General features: G+C 40.1%; 1 protein-coding gene across 2 annotated transcripts; it reads left to right on the top strand.

Annotated features, from left to right (window-relative positions):
- Positions 1-8,144: 8,144 nt before the first annotated feature.
- LOC126604652 (MLO-like protein 8) lies at positions 8,145-12,904 on the top strand. Of its 2 annotated transcripts, XM_050271936.1 has the most exons (15): positions 8,145-8,635; positions 9,130-9,187; positions 9,295-9,500; positions 9,586-9,702; positions 9,876-9,936; positions 10,052-10,140; positions 10,257-10,331; positions 10,412-10,500; positions 10,610-10,659; positions 10,761-10,801; positions 10,882-11,055; positions 11,726-11,761; positions 11,858-11,925; positions 12,052-12,112; positions 12,336-12,904. In XM_050271936.1, the coding sequence occupies exons 1-15, from the start codon at positions 8,441-8,443 to the stop codon at positions 12,753-12,755; spliced, it is 1,740 nt and encodes a 579-aa protein (XP_050127893.1). In that variant the 5' UTR covers positions 8,145-8,440; the 3' UTR covers positions 12,756-12,904. The 2 variants fall into 2 exon arrangements, with proteins under 2 accessions (XP_050127893.1, XP_050127894.1); XM_050271937.1 differs by lacking the exon at positions 9,130-9,187 and having other exon boundaries at positions 8,500-8,635.
- Positions 12,905-22,831: the final 9,927 nt, after the last annotated feature.

Below are 22,831 nucleotides of genomic sequence, written 5' to 3'. Positions count from 1 at the left end.
TCATGAGTTAGATAGAAGAAGTAGGCAACAGTTGGATTCACGGTAGGCTCTTCAGGGGCCTGTGTCGTGGGTTTCCTCTTTCGGGGGTGTAAATCCTTTGAACCAAGTGGTCTGCCACGCTTTTGTGTAGGGGCACATGATTGGCTAGCCGCTAATGTACATGAATCAGCCAAAGTGGCATCCCAGGCCTCTAGGATTGAAGTTTGTCGTACATTTGGCACATCTATTTTTGCAGGCATATTCACAGCTATAATATGTGATATTGTCACTTGCGCTAGACTGGTGAAAGCATCTAGCATGCTTTAAGCTACACTCCGAAGATATAATATGTGATGCACTTCAGTCTCAGACTGAGCGGTGCAGAGATCTAAATGAGACAAAATATGATTCGTCCATGATAATTCACGTCGTTCATCAGGAATGTTAACGTTTTTATCTCCCCCTTAACCACGGAAAAACTGTTTTATAAAAGTGACAATCCGTGAAACGAGCGGTAAACAGATTGCATGTCAAAGGTTATAAGTACCGAATGATTGAAACAGTATCCTGACTAACATGGCTGCGTGTAATATTGCATGGTCCCAAGCAGCAATCAGGAGCTTGGTACGTATGACCAACGATCAAGCAATCATTTGTAAGCGCTTAATGAATGCTTCTGCCATGCAGTTTTGGGTGTGAACATGGGGTACTAGATGTTCAACTTTAACCTCAACCAACATGCAATAGTAATCAAAAGTTTTAGATGTGAATTCTCCAACATTAGCCAATCAAATGGATTTAATTGGATAATCAGGGTGGTGAGCCCTAAGCTTGTTAATATGAGCCACCAGTATAGAGAAGGTAGCGTTCCTTGTAGACAACAAGTACACGTGTGACCAACGTGTGGGAGCGTCAACCAATACCATAAAGTATTTAAATGGTTTGCAATGAGGTTAAATCGGTCCATAAATGTCCCCCCTAAATCCTTTGTAGGAAAATAGGAGGATTCGAACGAATCTTATCATAAGAAGGCTTAATAATAAGTTTTCCCATAAAGTAGGTTTGACATGCGATTCCTTGAATCGAACCTAAACTTTGGGTTAGTAGATGCTCGTGTGATGATTTGAGGATACAACCCATCACTATTCGTCCAGGGTATCCCAAACGATCATGCCAAAGTGTAATTTCGTGCGTGGTCCCAGAGGTAGGGCCGGCCACATAGTAGCTTTCTATAAGGCGTACGGTCGTAGTATATAGACCATTCGAGATACGCTCAGTCTTTTTTAGAATACGCTTCTGGCCATATTTGTTGGGTTTTTTCCAGCCCATGATAAGTTGTCCTATGTCTATAAGGAATTATAGTCTCAGATGATTAAATTGTTTTATCAATTGGAGTTGTTTTCCCAATTGGAGTTAGTTTCTTAATTGGAGAAGGATTCATAACTAGATTCCAATTAGGATTAGTAATCCTTATTGAAGAAGACCTTTATTATGTCTATATAAAGGGGCTATTGTACTAGTTTTGAGGAGGGAACAAAATAATAAATTGTATACCACTCAAGGGATTAGAGTGAGAGAATATTGTGTGTGTGAGAGAAAAGAAAAGAGATTAGAGTGAGAGAATATTGTGTGTGTGAGAGAAAAGAAAAGATATGGTGTATTTCTTGTTCTTGTTCTTTCAGGTTTTTCGTCAAGTCCTAATTCTAGAGATTTGGCAAGATTATTGGTTGTACTCATTATTTATATAGTGAAAGATTGTTATTGCTGTCCTGTGGACGTAGGCACATATTGTCGAATCACGTAAATTTTTGGTGTTATTTATCTTGGTTATTTGTTTTTCGATTTCCGGAGTTTGTTCTTGTTTTTCCCATTCTTAAACGCGATATTCTCAACAATATTTTTATGAAGTAATGCACATAAATTCAACTCTATTTTCTACATAAGTTTCAGCGTGGTAATTATTAACTCTAACGTCCTTGAAACTGAACAACGTTCTTCTGGAACGCATAGAATAAAGTGCCTCATCAATGATAAAAAATGTAGGACAACATTATACATGCCTTACCGTATCATTTGATCATGTTGGATGGGTCTGGGAGGGTTGTCAAGTGTGATTTTTAGGTATGAAGTTAGTGAAATAGATGTGTTCATGCAAAACGGTATGCGTGGTTGCACTATCTGCCAGACAACTAACTTTTCTATTAGTCATACCTAGAAATAAAAATTAATTTGAATCGGTCACATGTATAAAAGTTATTAAAACAATATATCCATTCAAAATAATTTAGGTATTCAAGGGTAGTAATTAATTAAAACTTAATATCTAAAAAACAAATCACCAACAAATAATCCAAACATAAAGGAAAATTATTCAAAAATTAAACCAAAAAACAAGGGGGGACTCGGCAAACACCTTCTGGGGAGCTCGGCAAACACGGGACGAATAGTCATTTGAACCACAATGATAACACATGTCCGCATCCATGGTTTCAGGTGCTTTGCACTTATTCTTGAAGTTTGGGCCTTGGGAGTGAGTTTAGGGAGCTTCTAGGCTCAGTTTCCTCCCTTAGATGGGCTTTTGCCCCTATTGACCTTGATAGGGTGGCTTCTGGCCACCTCTACCATGCCTATTTTGGCGTTTAGGGCGTTTATTTATGCTATAATATGATTCAAGCACAGTAGTCGCCCCAGTAGGTTGAGCTTGATGATTTTTCATCAACAGCTGATTCTGCTTTTCAGCGAGAACTATAACAAATATCAAATTTGAAAACTTAGTGAACTTCTGAGCCCTATATTATTGATGCAGGACAATATTAACAACAGAAAAGGTCGAATAGGTCTTCTTCAGGAGATCCTCTTCTGTCAAAATCTCGTTACAGAACTTGAGAAGTGATCTGATTCGACAAACTTCAGAGTTATATTCATTCACAGATTTGAAGTCTTGGGAATGCAAATGCTGCCAATTAAGTTTTGCTTCAGGCAAGATGATGTCCGTTTAGTGATCAAAGCGGTCAATCAAAGCAACCTAGAGTGCTCGTGTATCCTCTTCAGTAAGGTACTCGGTTTGTAGTGCGTCATGAATATGTCTTCGGATGAAGATCATGGCAGTGGCTTTCTTAGCTTCGCCAACCGGGTTGTCCGTCTCATCTTCAATGGTGGGACACAAATTCTTTGCAATGAGGTGAAGCTTCACATTTTAGACCCACTTAAGGTAGTTTCTTCCAAAAACGTCCAAAGCGGTAAAGTCAAGTTTGTTTAAATTCGACATGTTCCTATCACAAAACAAATGGACAAGATGTGGTCAGTGTAATGGAGAAAAAAATCAATCAATTCACATAGGAGTAAAACATTCAGGTTTTAATATACACTTATTGGTTTAAATTTACATGAAAAAACTTCGGGTTTTCATGGGTGATGTTTTAAGGAAAACTTCAAGTTTTCAAACAAATCATGTTTCTAGAAACTTCAGGCTTCAAAATATTTATGAACTTCAAGTTCATATGTTCCTGCAGACAAATGCAAATATATATACAGAAATATGTAACAAAAAAAAAATGCAAATAGAACTTCAGGTCTATAATTATAGTTGAATTAATTATTTGGACTTGGGGCCAAATTTATAGTGTGGGTGAAAAAAATATAAAAACCAACTTGCCTAAAAAAATAAGCCAAATCAACATAAAAGATTGCAGACTTTTCTGGGCTGTAGGAGCAGGCCCAACCTTCTGGGCGAAGTCCAAGGGGGCCTGTTAAGGGCACGGATCAGCTGCTTTGCAGCGTAAGTGATCCTAGGACGCGATCCAATGCATCAGGGTGCAAGGAACATCGAGAGCCCTATGGGGGTTGGGTTTTGATGCGGTGGGGATATAGGGACACCAAAGCCCAATTGGGCTGGTGTCACGAGTGGGTTTAGGGTGAACAACAACTGGGCTTGGTTCGCAGGCCCAATTTTTTATTTTTTTCTTAATGCTGATAGGTCGAGAAATGTCTAGACCTAAAGGGTCGTGGGTCAGACCAAACACAGATCCCAGTTGTGTTGGGTGTGTGCATTGGAGAATATGCCCAGCGCAGCCACTTCTGGCAGCCGTGTCTGGGTTGGTAGGACTCGGGGCTAGTCACGGTGGTCGTTAACGACCACAGTGGTGAACGGAAATGGTTTAATCTCAACATTTCAACAACCAAACCCTAGAAAAATTCAAATCGGATTTTCAAAAAATTTTGATGAGTGAATCTCAGTCCAATTTCTGTCAGGGAAGACTTCTAGTCGTCAGGGAATGAGCCATGGTGGCTGGGCATGGTTGTAGGCCATGCATCATGACGGTTTAAGCGGGCGATGCCGTCTAGGAGTTGGGTTTAGGGTTTGGGCTTGGAGCCGTGGCTCCAGGTTTAGGTTCTCGACTTGGGGAAGGTAGCCCATCGACATGGATGGGTGTTCAACGAAACCCTAAAATTCCATATTAATTCAATGCATATTCATATAAATAATTTAATGAATGGACAGATATTTGATGCAATTCATGGCAATATCAAATTCACATAATTCAACATTTATGGATATAATGCATATACAATTTATGTAGAATCTAAAATTCGAAAAACGTAAAGTTGGATCATGCATTATGATGAATGTTCATGCTATCAGTGCTGCAAAAATATCGAAATAATAACCGTTGTTTTGAAAGAACCTGATTACATGATGATATTGATGAACTGGTTTGATGCAGAAAATTTCAATGTCAGATTCCTAAGCGTAGCGGTATGAGCGTGCTGATAACATGTTATGGCCTATATTTAATTGATAAGGAGAGGCGGCCGGCGCCACTGAGAAAATAGAGAGAGAGATGTGTTTGTATGGTTGTGTAGAGGATGTGTTATTCTCCATACGCAATGCCTTTATTTATAATAATAAGAGAGAAGAAATCTTTCTCCTCCAAGGAATACAAGTCCTAATAGAGAAGAATATTAGGATCAAATCTAATTTAGGATTTACACAATCATATTAAAAAATAAGAAGTTTATAACACTTTCTGTTTTTGATTTTTCAAATAAAAAATCAAAAGAGCCAGTTGTCACACTCGTAACTCGTAGGCTAGTATTATTGTATTAACGTGGATTATTGCTGTATCATTTTCTTACACGACTATTATATACCCTAGAGCTACATTCCATGCACGTTGCTTCATTTCCGAAAATAAGCGATGGACATTATTAACGCACATGTGTTTCGGTCGTTTACAATGTCTACAAATGGAGACGACACGGACATAATTAAAAGCTATGTGCTACAAGCCTAGTAAGGACTTGTATGATACAAGTACATTGTTATAGTGATGTTTCGTTCCAATAAAATAAGAAAATTTGGTAATTTTTATCCATGTAATATTGTATCATTGACACGAAATATTATTGTAGTGTAATATCGTGACTTACAAGTTGCACTCCTAAGTACAGGAAAAAAATACCCTAAAAGTTGGTTGTACAGGCATGGGTTCTTGTTTGGTCAGTTTCTTACAACCTTTCCTTTTCCCGTCTACGAATTAATTCACAGATTGACATATTAGGAAATGGTCACAAATTTATTTAGAGAATTAGGAAATGGACGGTGCAATTAGATATGAACCAATTCTATTTAAACCCAAGAAGAGTGGGTTTCTCTTCACATCTATCTTTTGCTTGTTTCCGGGCAAATCTGTTACGAAAACAATCTTCACCTTAGCAAAGCAAGCCAAGGTAACACGTCCTTACAACACTCCCATGTTTCTAAGAATGGCATATGATGTTGTATTTTTCTAATGTGAGATTCTCTTCACATCCATTTTGACTTGTATCGAGCCAACTTTTCCACCAACAGTCAATTGGTGAGGAAAATTGACATAATGTTGTACAAAATTAATTATGCATGCAAGAATTAGTCTGGTCTAAACCCAAAACTCGATGTAGGAAGTTAAATTCTAATGATATCTTCATTTACATCGAATGAGCAAGCTGTTGTGAATATGAAAGACAAATGTTTAGGCACATGATCAGTTCTCTCACTTAATCAATCTAAATTCTAATTTTCAATGAGTAAAATTACGAAGTGTAATATGAAACTCACATACTCTTGAATTGCCAAAGTGTCAATAATATCATGAAAATAATAATTGTCTAATGTTGATGCACAAAATCAGTGAGGACTTTGGTACAACAGAAAATGTTCAGCTTGTGACCTTCGCTAGATTGCTCCAGTCACTAGTGTGAATAAGTATGTAAATGGATAGGGACAGGGAAGCAAACACAAGATGAACGTGGTTCACCCAGATTGGCTACGTCCACGGAGCAGAGGAGTTCTCATTAATTGTGAGGGGTTTACACAAGTACATAGGTTCAATCTCTCCTTTAGTGAGTACTAGTGAATGATTTAGTACAAATGACATTAGGAAATATTGTGAGAGAATGATCTCTATTTATAGAAGAGAGTTTCTAGTTTCATTCTGACATTGACACGTGTCGTGTTGTGATTGGCTTCTGATGTTGACACATGTCGCGCTATGATTGGCTTCTGATGTCGACACGTGTCGCGCTGTGATTGGCCTCCTGGTTGGAGGGAAACTCTTCTGGATCCTTGATGGTATAACGTTAACCGATGTTCAGTAGTTTCAAGATTGGTCAAGTATGATACAAACAGTAGTCACCATTCCAAGCACAATAGATGCCACTATACAATGTCAACAACTCCCATCTCTTTACATGTTCTTTGTGACATCATCAATGGACTAAAAAAACCTTACATCATGGATTCATGCATGCAACAACGGCACTTTCTCATATTATATTGAAGGAATGAAAATGTTTTTTTTTTTTTCTAAACTCCCACTTGCTTACGGGAAAAAGAGATTTTCTTTGGATTTCAATACCCAAAAGTTGATAGACTCTAAAATCCCGACCATTAAAAAGAGAGAAATACATCCGAATTATTTAAATTTTTAGTATTTTGTGAGATGGCTTAGTGAAATGAGACAATGAAAGATATAAAATTAAAATAGAATGGTCCAATTCAAGATCTTGGACTCTGAGATTTAGAATGAATCTCAATTCCTTGCTGGTCAAGGCCTCTCTCTAAAAAGAATAGAGAACTGATCATTTATGCCATTAGTTTAGGAAAAGGATCATCACTAGATACTTTTTCTGTGAATCCTAGAGATTCTATGATCGGGACCGTCTATTGTATATCATGCATTAAAATTAAATATAAATAGTACTTAACAAAAACTAATCGTACAATATATAATAGACGATTCGGATCAAGAGATTCTTATAATTCTCAGAAAAATGATCTGGCGAGATCCTTTTCCATTAGTTTAATCACCGGTTGTCTTATTTTCTGGTCTGAATAGACTGAATTGGTGTGTAATAAACTTATTTAATGAGTTAAAAAACAATATAAATCACAATTCATCCTCGCGTTCCCATGTGCTTTTTATGTTTTGCTTTTTAAATTCTTTTGAGTGTCAAAGGACAAGACCTTCCGCCAGCCGACAACAGTACCAAACTGAAGGAGTAAAGGCGGCTCCCCCCCCCAGATCCCCTCCCTGGGATCCTAGAGATCAACATACGTAGACCGTAGATAAAAAATCGTGCGGTCCTAATTAAATACTTTTTATATTTTTTAAAATAAAATAATCTTATTTTACATGAAAAATATAAAAAAGGAAAAAATTATGGCCGCATAATTTTTTATCAATGATTCACGTGCGTTGATCTTTAGGATCCCCAAGGAGGGGATCCGCCTAGGATCCAAAAGTGTCTGACATCAGCAACTCACCTTATGAGATCGATTCGGACAATCCTCTTTGGAAAGAGATCTATTCGGATCTCTTCTATCAAGATCATCAAATCAAATTATCTAAATTTTTGAAATTTAATTCAACGATTAAAAATAGGAGTCCTCTTTAAAGTGTATAATAATTTTAGACATTGGATTAAATTTCAAGAATTCAGATTACATCTGATGACTTTAGTGGAAAAGCTCCGAAGATGATCTCCTTCCCTTGAAGAGTGCCACAATGCAAGCAAATCTGTCTTAATCCACTAAAACACTGCCAACTTTTTTAATTAATCTGCTTAGTGTTTTGTTTAACCGCGTATTTAAGACAAAACCAAAGTCATTGATTCATATTATTTACTCTCATCCTTTTCACCAAATCAAAACTGCTGCTTTTTGAAAGAAGAAGGAGGAATTGATTTGGGAAATGGGGTAAAGAAACCGTGTCCTGTCCTAATCACCAACTCACCATTCTCCATTGTTCTTAAAGCCTCAGTCTTCGAATTTCTTTCTCTTCATCTCCGCAGATCACGCAGATTACCCAGGAAGGAAATTCAGTAAAGTCACCATCCTTCCAAAAATTAAGTTGCCCAGATTGTTCAATTGCAGCACCGTCGCCTCTGATTACTTTCTCTCTGAAGCTCAAGAATCGAAAAGATGGCGCCTTTCTCTCTGCTGGGTGTGAGCTTCTGCATTGTTGCTGGGTTGCTGGGTACGGCAATGGGAGCAGAAGAGACCACCTCGCACGCGAGGGAGCTCGACCGTACACCCACCTGGGCTGTTGCTGGTGTCTGTGCTGTTATCATCATCATCTCATTTGGTTTGGAGAAGGTCCTTCACAAAGTTGGAACGGTAAATTTAATTTCTCTGCATCTGCAGTTGAACAATCTACCCTTTTTCAATTCTGGTCCGTTTTTTACAGTTTTACTGAGTAACTGGTTTTGTTCACATAGCTGCCATGGTTAATTTGCTGAAAAATTTTAGATCGCAGCTCAAGTTTTCTTTTCGTTGTGTTAATTAATGATTTATTAAGTTTTTTTTTGTGTTAAGAAAGTGTAAATGCTTGAATTTCAGTGAAAGGGAAAAGGGTTCATATCAATAATTCTTAAATATGTTTCATCTTAGATATTTATCTCCTTCATGGTGCTTATGAATTTACAATTTTATATTTACTTTTCGTTTTTTATCATTTTCGGTATTGTTTCGGTACAAATGCTTACTTGAAACCAGTAAGTAAATGTGTTGTGTTAAGAGCAATTTGCTAATTTGACAATGTGGCTTTATGTGCTTTTTGATTTACTTTCTTCTTACACAAAAAAAAAAAAAAAAAAAAACTTTCGATTCAGTGGCTTACGGATAGGCACAAGAAAGCGCTGTTTGAAGCTCTTGAGAAGGTTAAAGCTGGTAATAATCCTGTTTGTCCATGAAACTGATTCAATGGTTTCTGATTTGAAACTTTGCAAGAAATATCAAGTTATGGATGGACATTTGACTGTGTGAAATTGTTGCAGAGTTGATGATTCTGGGTTTTATTTCGCTGATCCTGACTTTCGGGCAGAGTTACATTGCCAAAATTTGTATTCCACTAAAGGTTGGAGACACAATGTTGCCATGTAGCGTGGCTGATGAGGAGGAGGACTCAACAGCTAGTCGCCGGAGACTCTTATGGTACGAACGCAGATCTTTAGCTACTGCCTCTGATTATAAATGCAAGACTGTAAGTTCATCCTCCTCCTCACCACTGAACTTAAGCAGTTTTATTGACAATCGAGAAATGGTCATGATCAGATTCTTGTTAACAGGGATACGAGCCACTTATATCAGTTAATGGATTGCACCAACTGCACATCCTCATATTCTTCTTGGCAGTCTTTCACGTGATATACAGTCTTATCACAATGCTGCTCGGGAGGCTAAAGGTAGGGAAATTGGCTGGATATCAACATATGAATTCTCTTGTGCCTTTTTGAAACTACGGAACTTGAATCAGACCATGTTAGTTGTTAATCAATCTACCTTACTATGCTAAAAGTTTTATCAACTTTGCCTTCAGTGATATATTCCATATTTGCTGAATGCTTCTTTTATACAGATTCGAGGCTGGAAGCAGTGGGAGGCAGAGACTTCAACTCATAACTATGAGTTCTCCAACGGTATATAATCCTTTGAGGCATTCATCCCTCAGTCGTCAATACAAATATTCAAATCTTATGCCTTGACAGCAAAGATCTATGTTGGAAGCTAAACTTGATTATGTGTCCATGCCAGATCCTTCGAGATTCAGACTTACTCATGAGACATCATTTGTTAGAGCACACACCAGTTTCTGGACTAGGATTCCATTCTTCTTTTATGTCGTAAGTGTCCAACATTTTTTTTCGTTGTCGTTCTTCATGTTAGTAATCTCAAGGTTCTGGATTTGTTCTCATAGTATATGTTAAACCTGAGCTTCTGGAAAATTTATGTTTTGCAGGGATGTTTCTTTCGACAATTTTTTAGGTCAGTTAGTAAGTCTGACTACTTAACAGTGCGCAATGGATTCATCACTGTAAGTTTCATCAATTTCACAAATTTCAGAATTCCACATTGAATGTGTCATTTCATTTTATAGAAATGCCATATTTACAGGTTCATTTAGGCGCAGGAAGAAAATTTAACTTCCAAAAATATATCAAGAGATCGTTAGAGGATGACTTCAAGGTTGTCGTTGGAGTTAGGTAATAGCAATATTTATTATCTGCTTCTTATCTTTCACCAGTGTAGATTTCACAAGCCAATCTTGCCTCATTTAGTTCGTCCTGAATTATTTGTTCATTTCGTTGGCAGTCCTGTATTGTGGGCATCATTTGTCATCTTTTTGCTCCTTAATGTTAATGGTAAGCTACTTCTTTCCAAAAAAAATCCTTTGCGAAATATTAATCCGACTTTAAAGTTCAGTTTAGTTGATTGACTTTCCTGTATAATAATGTTCTTTCAGGATGGCAGTTACTATTTTGGGCATCCTTGATCCCTCTCATGGTAAAAAATTGTATTCCTGTGAAAGATTAATCGCGTTTAGTTGAAAAAACTGAAGTTTCTGACCGTTTACATAATTTCAGATAATCTTACTTGTTGGAACAAAACTTCAAGCCATCCTGACAAAAATGGCTCTTGAAATTACCGAAAAGCATGCAGTGGTTCAAGGGATTCCTCTAGTACAAGGCTCCGACAAATACTTTTGGTTTGGTCGGCCTCATTTGATTCTTAATCTTATCCATTTCGCGCTGTTTCAGGTATTGGATTGCCTTCTTTTTTGCAGACTCTAGATCCAGGATTTGCTCTTTATCATCTTAAATACTTTCCTACATTAGAAAAGTCAAAAATCACGAACGAAGGTAGATGATGGTGTTATTGTTTGCTGGAAACTTTAGTAAAGAGCATTCCACCTTAAGAGTTGTTGATTTGGTGTTGATTCTATGTTAAATTTTCAAACAAGTCTTGGTTTTTTATTGGTTGAGAGATTGAAAAGTTTGTGTTAAATAAAGATCCCACATGTTTGTGGCTGGTTAATTTCATCCTAAATTGTGGATCAACTAAAGCCCTCTCGGGGACTTGTTTAAGAAAAAGAAAGAGAAATATCATGTAAATACCATGGAATAAGGGTTGACCCTATTCATGGGCATTCCGTTAAATTCCATTCCAAGAAGAGAAAGTTCGAAGGAAGAACACAAAAGTATTCATCCTAAATTGTTGCTACCAGATATCTATGGATGATCCTTGAACCGTACTTTCATGCTAATGGGTAATCAATATCTAATTTTACTGCTGACCGGTCTCTAAATCTTGTATCCGTCCTGCATATCGACCAACTTCTGAATTTGTATCAATTTCTCGAGTGTTGTGTGTGGATTTCTCTCATATTTTATTTTACTGGTCGTCTAATCAGTTTTCTGGTACATGCAGAACGCATTCCAAATTATATACTTTTTCTGGATATGGGTAAATGCTCTGTTGTCACTTAATATTTCTCACTCTTTGAACTTTGAAGTGCATTTCACGTCTAATACTCAAATCTCGAATGAAACTTTGCTGCAGTATTCATTTGGGTTGAATTCTTGCTTCCATGCCAATTTCAAGCTCGCAATCGCTAAAGTAATTCTCGGGTAAGCATTTTCTCCCTTGATGTATTATGTTCTTGCTTGCCTCTAATGGGATTGGTGAGGTCAAATTTGTAAGTATTTATATTTCATTAGATTGGTATGTAAAATTATTTGGAAAATATTTTGCAGGGTTGGGGTTCTCTGTTTGTGCAGCTACATTACGCTTCCTCTATATGCCCTTGTAACTCAGGTATTATTTTCGTTTATTTTCTCAATCCCGCGTTTCTTCATGTAGTGAAGTTCACTAGAAATTTTATGCGGAGGTGGAGGCATGGTATTGAGCGGTCACCAACCCCCGATGTCATGATGTTGTGGAGCACTAGAAATATCAGTGTTATGCATTAGAATTTCCCTCCAATCTCTTTCTTTATATGATTAAACTGGATGCACATTTGTTGTGGTGAACGTTGCAGATGGGCTCACACATGAAAAAATCCATCTTCGATGAACAAACATCCAAGGCCCTCAAAAAGTGGCACATGGCGGTGAAAAAGAAGACGCACGGAAGCAAGTCTCCTACTCGAACCCTGGGTGGTGGAAGCTCCACCATTTCAACGAAGGACTCCTCATCCTCGGGAGGACCAACACTGCATCGCTTCAAAACTACTGGTCACTCAACTCGCTCAGCCGCCTTTGAGGACCAAGAGACATCTGATCTCGAAACTGATCCCCTGTCACCTTCATCAACAAACTTGATTGTAAGAGTGGATCCATTTGAACAACAGACCAAGATAAATGAACCCCTCGATGGGGAACAGACCAATATTCCAGATGATTTCTCGTTCGACAAACCTGCCCCGGATAAAGAACATAATACTAGGGAGAAATATTAGTAGAATTATTTGAAATGCAGCTACACGTAGTTACATATCTTGTAAATTGAAGTTCTTGGTTATACTTTACTAGATATGTGAGCCAACAATTCATCTTCTTTGTACTGGCCTGATTTTGCTCAATGATTTTGTTATACCGATTTTCGAAACTCATCTCGGCTGACATACGTATTGATTGTGTAACTTATGAGGGATTTTGTTGTACAAGTAGATTGCAGCATAATTGTGGGAATAGTGGAATATATAAAAGACTTAATTGTAGTAATAGCTCCTAAACTCCAACTCAAGTTTAATTTTAGTCTCTAAACTCTTATATTAGGTGATATTGTCCTCCAACTTAGTACTAGTTTGGTGTTGAGATGTTTTTATAAAATGTGAGTATAAAAAATAAAAAAAAGCTAAACTCAAAAACGTGTTTGGTAAATACTTAAAAACAACTTATTTTCACAGTTTTGGGTGAAAAAAAACTGAAAACGTGAAGCGGCAAAAATGAACTTATTCTTGCAACACAACAAAAACAGTTTTTTTTTCTTCAAAACACAGCAATGCCAAACCAGCCTTTAATCCCATATTGTACCGTTGTCCGTAATTTCCAACTCTGTTTTTCCGTCTGATTTTGTTGAATAATTTTGTTCATGTCTATCACATTTTTTTGGGTCACCTTTCACCAAGCGCTAACCTTACTAACTAAACCCCACAATGATCATGGCCTATGGTTAACCTCGGGACGAAATATATATGGCTCATGTCTAACCCTAAAGCCCCAATGGGTCAATCATAAACCCTAGCTCTGAAGTCTTAAACTTTCTAATCTCTAAACCCTAACTAAACCTTCTAATCTCTAAACCCTAACCGTATCTAGAAGAAGGCTTTTATTTTTCTTATTTTCTTTTTGTTTGTTATATTGCTTGCTCAACAAAGTAGGTGTGCAGGTTTTTTCAGAGGCCGTTTTTTTGGGTTGCTGCTTGTTTTTGAAAGACTACAAAAAGGTCTGCAGCTTTATTCACCGGCTTTTCAACATAAGTTTTGTATAGTGAGTTTTCTTTTTGAGAAAGAATGTCAGTTTGCTTTTACATTGACAAGTGTTATTTTTAAAAGGGGTATTTTTCTTTAGAAGTGTATTTTTCTTTCAATAGAAAGTTTGAAATGAAAAATAAGATTTTTGGAGTGCTAATAACAATTTTCAAAGAAAAAATCAATTTGTTATTCATGAGTTTCTTAAAAAAAAAAAAAAATTTCCTTCCATCACTGATTTTTTATTGTGCTTTAACTAAAAATCAATTATGAAAATGTTTCTTGTAGTTTATGTAATTGATTTGTTTTTCAATAATCATTTTATTATATATACATTGTGCATGATTGTGTTAGTATTCTTCAAAGTTCGAGAAGAAGGTGATTGACGGCTGCATTAATGTCTTGCCACTTTCCGTTGAAAGCTGAAGAGAGATCAAACACATGAACACAAAGCTACCATCTAGTATATGTATCTAGTTGATGAGTTTTGTAAGTTTTTTTTGTATTCGTTTCTCTCTTAGTATTTTCTGGCTTGGTAGCCAGATGATTTTTTCAGTGATGGGTTTTGCCTCGTTAAATCCGACATCGTACTTACATTCTTTATATTTCAGCTAAATATTAATGTCTAGGATTTAGTTTGCATAACTGGTTATTTCAGAATGCAGGTTAATTTCTCAATGAGAATATACATTGGTTGAATTTCAAGAGTAATGCTAATTGTATTTTGGTGTTTAAGTTGGAGATGAGAGATTCAGTGCAATCCTACTCCCCGAATCGTTTTGAACTTCCAGTCTCTCGACAGGCCTACCCTTGGAGGACTAGTTGATCGAGGCGAAGGAATGTGTAGCTCTTCTAGGGAAGAATTGGATTCTTAGAAATCCTGAGAATCATGTGGGAGGAAGATTATGTAAGAGTTGAAATATATACATATATATACGCACGCACGCACATACATACACACATGCAATCATGATTCATCAAAGCTGCCATCTCAACGGAGCCTTCGAACCTGGAACCTAATGGAATAATGCTTCCACAATCCACAATTATCCACCAGGCTAGGAAGAAGGCAGGTATCCGTTGAGATGGCGACTTTGATGAATCATGATTGCATGTGTGTATGTATGTGCGTGCGTACGTGTGTGTGTATATATATATATATGTCTATATTTCAACAACATGAGGTATTTTGTTGGCCAACAACCATTGGCGACAGAAAAAATGTGTACAATTAATCAAAACAAACCGTGAGCTCCTACGGACCATATATATAAATTGCATTCGACGTTGACTGTGATTTTGGAGCTCCTAAATATGAATACTAGAACACTTCGAGAGATTGAAACTTTCTACAAGGAATAATGATTGTTCTTTGTACCACTGCTTTATGGCACGCTATATGAAGTTCATTGTGCCGATACATCGAAACCAAAGATTTATTAGAAATAGTTGATCTATCTCCTCCACTACGAAATGGTAATGGGACAAGAAACAATTTCCGTTATGATATTTGTACGATAAAATGATGTCACATCGTCGTCATCAAATAAAAAAGAATAACTCCTTACATATAAGAAAATAAGTATTTTCCATGGGACAAGCATGAGGTATTAGCTATATTATATATGCCTATTTTTGTCTACATTTTTTTCTTCATCTCTTAGTCAAGATTTGCCCTTTAATTTGAATTGGCAAAGATGTGATTTCTGAGTTTACTTTTGATTTTTCAAATGTTTTGATAATGAGGTTATAATAATATCATGTACTTGTTTTCCATGCTTGAGTTGTTGTAGATGTGCATGTCAATTGAATTAGAGTGCGATTTTAATTGGGGAGTTTTACTCAAAAGTTACTGACAACACTTTTTTATTTGGGAAATCCTAAGAATCTTCATATCTTAATCATTCATCGTATATCGTACGGTCAGAAATCATTTGACTTTTTTTATTTAAAATTAAACACAAATAATATCTAACGAAAACTAACTGCACAATGTACGATGAACGGCTAGAAATCCCCACAAAGTGAATTCGGAGAGAATCTCCACAAAATGAATCCGGATAGGATCCCCTTCCTTTTATTTGACCTAAAGGTGATTAATTATCTGTAAATACGCTTATATTTTCATGCAAATATCAGGATATTAACCCTTGATATTAGAGTGAAAAGGTAATATCGATGGCCCCAGGTCTCCCTTTTTGTGCAAAAGACGTGTTCCTATGCGACTTAAAAAAAGAGTCTTGCTAGGACTTGTTGTTGGACGGGTATGCTCAGAAATAAACTGAAAAACTTTATAGTTCTCTCCCAATTGACTACAACCGATTTGCATCATTTCTAGACATCCAAATTTTATTTCAGCGTAGTAAAGAGATTCAACATTGGGATCATGTTTATTCTTTTGACGATGTCCTTCAGAAGAGCAAACATAAAGTCTCTCTCTTGCCACGCTCATTTTTACGAGCTTTACTTTTTTCGAACACTAAAGCTAATAGTATAAGCACATGTATTGTAAAATTCAAAGGCATATTCTCTGTCTCAAAATCCATGCCTATTACTTGAACTAATTCTTTTCGGACATTAGTTTTTTCCATATCTACAGTTTCATTATTTCCACAATCTATCACATGATTTAAGTCAATACACATTTCATAATTCAGATTTGCCTTTTCCATATGCTTTTGTTCCATTGGCTTGACCGGGATTATTTTCTCCGTCCATGTCCTTAAAGAAAAATGAAAAATACAATATATAAGAATCAACTTTATATATAAACAAGAAGCAAGAAAATTCTAAATAATTCAATAAACACACACATATATCAGACCTGGTTCATACGAGTGGTATTTCGTTGCTCAACTTCTCAAGAATAAACTGCAGAGAAAATAGCAGGACAACCAGGGAGAAAAAGATTGGGAAGAGATTTGTTCACCTTGTTAACCCAACAACCACAGAAAAAAAAAAAAAAGTGAAGAATCCATTTTGGATTTGCTCACCTTGTTAATCCAACAACCAAGGAAAAAATGTGAAGATTTGTATTTTGGATTTGCTCACCTTGTTAACCCAATAGTCGGTCCTAATTAGTAATTTGGATTTTTTTTTTTTTTACTTTTATATGTGTTGACCCTAGAAACTACCAAGCCTACGTGGCGCGCAGGCCGAGTAATCTACAAGCTAACTACGTCCTTCGATGAATGCGGGGCGTGCCAACTCGTCGGTCGAGCTCGGCCGAGGAGTAAATTTGTTGGTGTTGCGTTGGTTGCGCGGCTGACTTCTACGTCTTGCGATTGCGACCGAGGAAGGAACGCGTCTCGGCCTCTTGGGTTCTCGAACCTGAAGACAAGGTTTCTATTCTTTACGAAGTTCACGAATCGTCGTCGTCGGATTCGGTCACAGTGATGTTATTTGTCAGAGTAAACTCTCGCCGAATCGACACCAAAGTGTAAGGGCACAAATACTCAAAACAGATATAAGTCTTGATGGTGAACGTGGTTCGGCCGTCCGAATACCGAACTCTAAACCCTACTTGGGAGTATCCAATCATAAAACAACTCGGCATGCAATGCGCCGAGCTCGATATACCGTAACACATCACTTCGCCGAGAAGGCTAATGAGATGACCTCAATCAATAAGGACCCGGAAATCCTCCTCGACCGAGACTTGGATAGGTAACCAACCGTTCTCACCGCAGTGCTGTTGATGCCAACGGAAGATACTGCGAGATCGACTGATTCTACGGTGATAGAGCTATCTATGCCGACTTAAGATATCACTGGTTGCTTCCACAGTGCTGTTGATGCCAACGGAAGATGTGTCAGCGAAAAAAAAAGGAAAAAATCTCAAATTGTTGAGAGTTTGCGCAGGGCAGTTTTGTATTGATTTGCAGGGGGCTTGAATGATGCACAACCTCTTCTATTTATAGCAACGGCTCCCCCCAAGGTCGAGTTAAAACCCTACTCGGACTAGGTCTTCTTCTCCTGATCAGCACCAACTCGACCAGTCCTATTTTCACTAGGATTGTGAACCTAGTCCTTAACCGAGCTGGATTCGCTTCCAGGTTATTAATCCTACCGAGACTCCCTATTGCACTAGGACTCGACTTGTCTTGTGTTGTGACCTAGCCGACCTAGGTTTAGAGGCCCACGTGCTGAACGATCCATGGCATTCTTGTCGCAAAGCCTTCCGAGCCGAGAATGATTCTGTACTCGGCTCAAACTATTATTTTGGGCCCAAACATTGCCCCCTCGCTTCTGAGGTCCTCGGCCTGAATTCGTTGGCTGAGTTTCGGCCTTGAAGAAGAGAATGTAATCCTCAGAACCCCAGTGCTCTATTTCCAAGGCGCATTTATTGAGCACGATTGCACGATCTTGATCCTGTTAACCAACTCGTCACGTGGCGTCTTCTAACACGGCCAATCCCTAATAATGACTTCTAAGGCGTGCGGCTACCTGAACCGTCATGCCATCATGACCTTATGGTTGAACCTAGCCATTCTACCTCAATCCGTGAGCCGTTTGTCATCGTGCAGACGTCGAAACGTCTTTCGCCATTAATCTCGCCATCACACGCAATCGTGCGCCCCCAAAACCTAAGACTCTCGGTCTTCTCAACTGCATTTCCTGAATGTTCATCATGATCAGCGATTCCTTCGGTCGATTTTGCCCTTTGTTTTGAATTTCGAACGATTGCCCTTCCTTCCAAAATCCTATAAATACTGAGAATCCCTTATTCATATTTTACGCTTTCAAAATCTCTCTGAAATTTCTTGCCCTTGTTCTCCAACGCAGTTCTTTTTTCCAGGTCTTCGTCTCCAAATCCCCCAACCCAAAAAAACCCATTTTTCACCGTACCTTTTAAACCTCCTACAATGGCCTCCTTCATCTCTAAGCTTTCCAGGGAATGTGATCAGTGTCAGAAGATTCTTGATCGAAGCTCAATCAAAACCATACGGTTTGAAAGTGACATGAACACTTCTCACCAAATCTTGGGTCCTCTTTTCAAAGCGGCAGTACCGTCAGCCATTACTGGACTTCTCCAGGAGCATTGCCTATCACCCTTGCTCCAAGGGTTTGAATGGTCGAGATGGGATGCGGCGAAACCTCAAGGCTCCTGGCCTTCGACTACTACAACCTGGGCAGCTTGGGTTGTTCGAATGGAAAGGCTATTCGGCGAGCAATGGAAGGCCCTCAGTATCTACGACGCCATCCTCCTTTCGTCTATGGACGTCGTTCTCGACAAGGAGCTTCTCCTAGCCGCCCTATGCTTCTGGTGTTCGGCCACCAACACCATGGTTCTCCCTCTTGGTCCCATCGGCCCCACCATTCTTGATGTCACCGCCATTTTGGGAACTTCAGCAACTGGAATTCCCATCGATGCTGCCCTCTCCGGGTACCCGTCGAATCTTGACCTGAAGACGCTTTTCGACCGATGGGCTTTTGAAATGTTGAGCCGTGAGGGTCACATCCCCTCAAAAGAAGACGTTCAGAAACTTCACAAGAACTTCTTCAACTACCACACCCTCTATCTCCATTTTCCCGGCCGAGAAGAAGAGGCCATGCGAGAAGGGGAACATGAAGCTTTCCTTTTCTATTGGTACAACAAGTACATTTGTTGTACCAAATCAAACAAATGCTTGGTCGAGAACATGCCGGTGGCCGAGGCCCTGGCTAGTGGTCACGTCCTGGCACTTAGTCCTAACATCCTGGCCCATCTCTTCCGTTGCCTGGCTGAGACGACCCTTCATAAGATCGACCCATACCAAAACGATCCCCTCTGGGTCTTTCAACTCTGGGTGCAAGTTTATTTCGCCTCCCTTCGGTCGGCGATCGTCGATTTCTCGCCAACGGAAGCGCTTGGGCCTCAGCTGGCCTCCCGACCAACACCCCATCACCAAGCCGAAGAGGTATTCAGATACTTTTTCGCCCTTGATGACCTGTCCAACGAGGAGTTCTTGATATGCCGTCGTCGAGAATATCCTTCCTCAATCAAGCTACCCACATCAATGTGGGGCGCAGACGAAGATGCCGACCTTCGTCAGTCATTGGGGTCGTTCGTGCTTACTCGCGATCTTCCTCTCGACTGTGATGGGAAACGAGCGGGCTGGGAAGTGTACCATTTTAATTTCCTTGCTCGACAGCTTGGCTACCTCCAAGGCTGCCCGGTCCCCCTTCTCTCCTCTCGAACCGTCCTAAGCCGTGGGCGCGAACCGGGCTCCTCGGAGAAGGAATGCACTATCGCCAAGAGGGAGTTCCAAGAGCAATGCCAAAGTTTCCGCCTTCGACCGGCCACCCCTGAAACCCTTTGCACTGACACCTTCGGTGACTGGTGGGAACAGTATACCCAGGAGTTCTTTGGTGCTCCGGTCGAAAGTATGTTGAACAAACTCTTCGGTGACCGGCCTAAGAAGGCCTCGGCCCCCCAAGCTCAAGGTAACCCTTTTTTTTTTTTTTTTAAATTTTGCACATTGATTTGCCTTGTTGATTTGCTTTTACTTTCTCAGGTAGTCGGCCATTGAGAAAGGTGGAGGTAGTCGCTGCAGCTGCGGTCGAGAAGAAATCGGTCGTTGCTAAGAGGGCCAAGACTGCTGTGCTGAGCAAACGGCCTCGTCAAGAGGCCGAGCCGATCATCGAACCTTCGTCGCCTGCCAAGCGGGTCAAAAAGCTGGCAAAGAAAAGAGCACGGGAGATCCACGTCATCTCCAGTCAAACTACGGAGGCGACGACTCCCGATGTTTCTCCTTCTCCCGCCGTCGGCCAAACTCTGGTTGAGAAACAGCCAACTCCGGCGCAGAAATAGTCCAAGCACGACCTGTTTCTGAGGTCGGGACACCAGTTATAGCTCCATCGGTCGAGGTTGCGCCTGTCCTAGAAAAGGCAGTCCCTGTGACCGAGGAGACTTCTCCCGCACATCCAAAACCTTTGATCCTCGTTCTGGAAGAGAACGAGGGGAGCGATGAAGTTCCATTAGCGAGCCGCCCTCATCCCCGCCGAACGGCTGTCTCGGTCAGCCCTTCCACGGTTGACCGTGGCAAGCGACCTGCTGAGGAGCCAGAGGCGACGGTGGAATCGCCCGTTCATCCTCAGGACCAGGACCTCAATATTCCTTCCTAGGAAGCCGCTTCGGCCTTCGTAAGTACCCTCTACCGCATTTCCTTGATTACTTTTCTGCCTTAGAATTCTAAACGAGGAAAGTACTAAATGTCAGGTGCCTATACATTCTTTTCATCAAAAATCCTATGCGCCGAAGGGCGTTATCTATATTTCTTGGCCACCTCAGTGGCCATCGAACGTAGATAACCTCCATCGGCCGCGTGAACTGAGAAGCAGTCTAAGACACTGGGCTCGGCCATTGAGTTCTTTAGGTTCGAGCAACGATCTTGGAGACATGGCCGAGGTCTCCTCTCGGCAGGTTAAAAGAAACGAAACCTTCTTGCTATCTTTTTTATGACTTCTTTTGAGCTTAACTTGGTTTGTGTGTTCAGGCTTCGTGGGAGGTCGAATTCAAAGCTCTTTTGTCCAGCACCACCGGAGGGTCTGGTCCTTCGGCCGCCACAACTGACACTGCTGATTCAACTGCTCTGACTCGGTTGAAAGAGGTCTTGTCGCTTTCGGCGTCGCAAGTCCTTGAGCGCAAAGGTCTTGATGTGCTGGGTGCATGTCTAAACGACCTTGGAGCCGACGGTCAGCTGAGCGGCGAGGCTGTCGTTCGGGCGTCGACCGCCTTGGAGCGGGTTCGAGAAACTTTCAGTATTTTTTAGAGCGCTCAAAGGGCCGAACAAGACCTGCAGGCTGCCATGGCCGTTCAAGATACTCTCCGTCCGAAGATTGACGCCTTAAAGGCTAAAGGAGAAGCCTTGGCTGACCTCGACCGTCAAATGGCCGAATTGGCGAAACGCCGGTCGGCCATTGCCTCCGAGCTTGCCAAGGACTTCGAGTCTGGCGGTAAGGTTTGTTTGACCGAGTATGCGGCGAACACAAAACGGGTCGAGCGGTTGAAGCTGGACAAGAAGAATCGGCAGGCCGAGGTCATCATGGGTGAGGTGCGGTGGTTGGAGCTGAAGGCCCTGCTCGGTACTCTTCTACCTTCTTCACCTTAAATGTATTTGAATGTAAACCGATCGACTTACTCATTTTGTACATGCTTATCAATCTGAATGAACTGGTTTTCTATTCCTGCATTTCCCATGTGACCGGATAGTATTTCTTCAAAAACTTCCCATTGATTGGTAGTCTGTGAACTACACCGGTCCGGTCTTTAAGATGATACACCCATTTTCCGTATACTTTATGCACAACGAACGGCCCCTCCCAATTTGGCGACCACTTGCCGAACCTAGGGTCTTTTAGTCTTACGGGTAACACCATTTGCCAAACCAATTCACCCTCGCCGAATGTTTTCTGACGCACCTTTTGATTATAGGCTCGCTCAGCAATCCGTTTTTGTGCCACCAGTAAGTTATAAGCGTCAAGTCGCGCTTCTTCCAAATCTTCTAATTCCTGTCTCATGGACTGATTATATTCGGCGCTAAACAAACTACTTTGTTCAATTAATCGCAACGAATTTATACTTAACTCGACTGGTAACATTGCATCGTGTCCGTAGGTTAATGCATACGGGGTTGTCGCAGTCGCTGATCGGGGCGATGTTCGATATGCCCATAATGCCTCGTTCAACTTCAAATGCCACATGCTGGGTCTTTCTTTTATTATTTTTTCAAGGATGCCGATCAACACTTTATTACTTGCCTCGGCCTGCCCATTCGCTTGTGGATAATAGGGTGTAGACTGTTCGAGCTGAATTTTTAAATTTGTCGTATACTCTTTAAACCTTTCGGCTGTGAAGATTGTTCCATTGTCAGTTATGATCGTTTCTGGTACGCCAAATCTGGTCACAATGTGTTCCTCCACGAAGTCGCAAACTTCTTTAGACGTTAGCTCGGCATATGATTTTGCTTCGACCCACTTAGTAAAGTAATCGGTTGCGACTATTATCCATGCGTGCTTGGCAGCTCCGGAGGATGGCGTGATTTTGCCGATTACGTCCATGGCCCATCCTCTAAACGACC

Source organism: Malus sylvestris, chromosome 15 (genome assembly GCF_916048215.2).
Source record: "Malus sylvestris chromosome 15, drMalSylv7.2, whole genome shotgun sequence".
In the NCBI taxonomy this organism is placed as follows: Eukaryota; Viridiplantae; Streptophyta; class Magnoliopsida; order Rosales; family Rosaceae; genus Malus; species Malus sylvestris.
Note: the sequence above shows the minus strand (reverse complement) of the source record. Positions and strands in the feature narration are given on the sequence as shown.

Bases quoted from the DNA above. Each gene is read 5' to 3' on its own strand.
- LOC126604652 (XM_050271936.1), top strand. From the start codon at position 8,441: ATGGCGCCTTTCTCTCTGCTGGGTGTGAGCTTCTGCATTGTTGCTGGG. The intron at 9,937-10,051 runs GTATATAATCCT...TGTCCATGCCAG, and splicing joins TAACTATGAGTTCTCCAACG to ATCCTTCGAGATTCAGACTT. The intron at 11,056-11,725 runs GTATTGGATTGC...TGGTACATGCAG, and splicing joins TCCATTTCGCGCTGTTTCAG to AACGCATTCCAAATTATATA.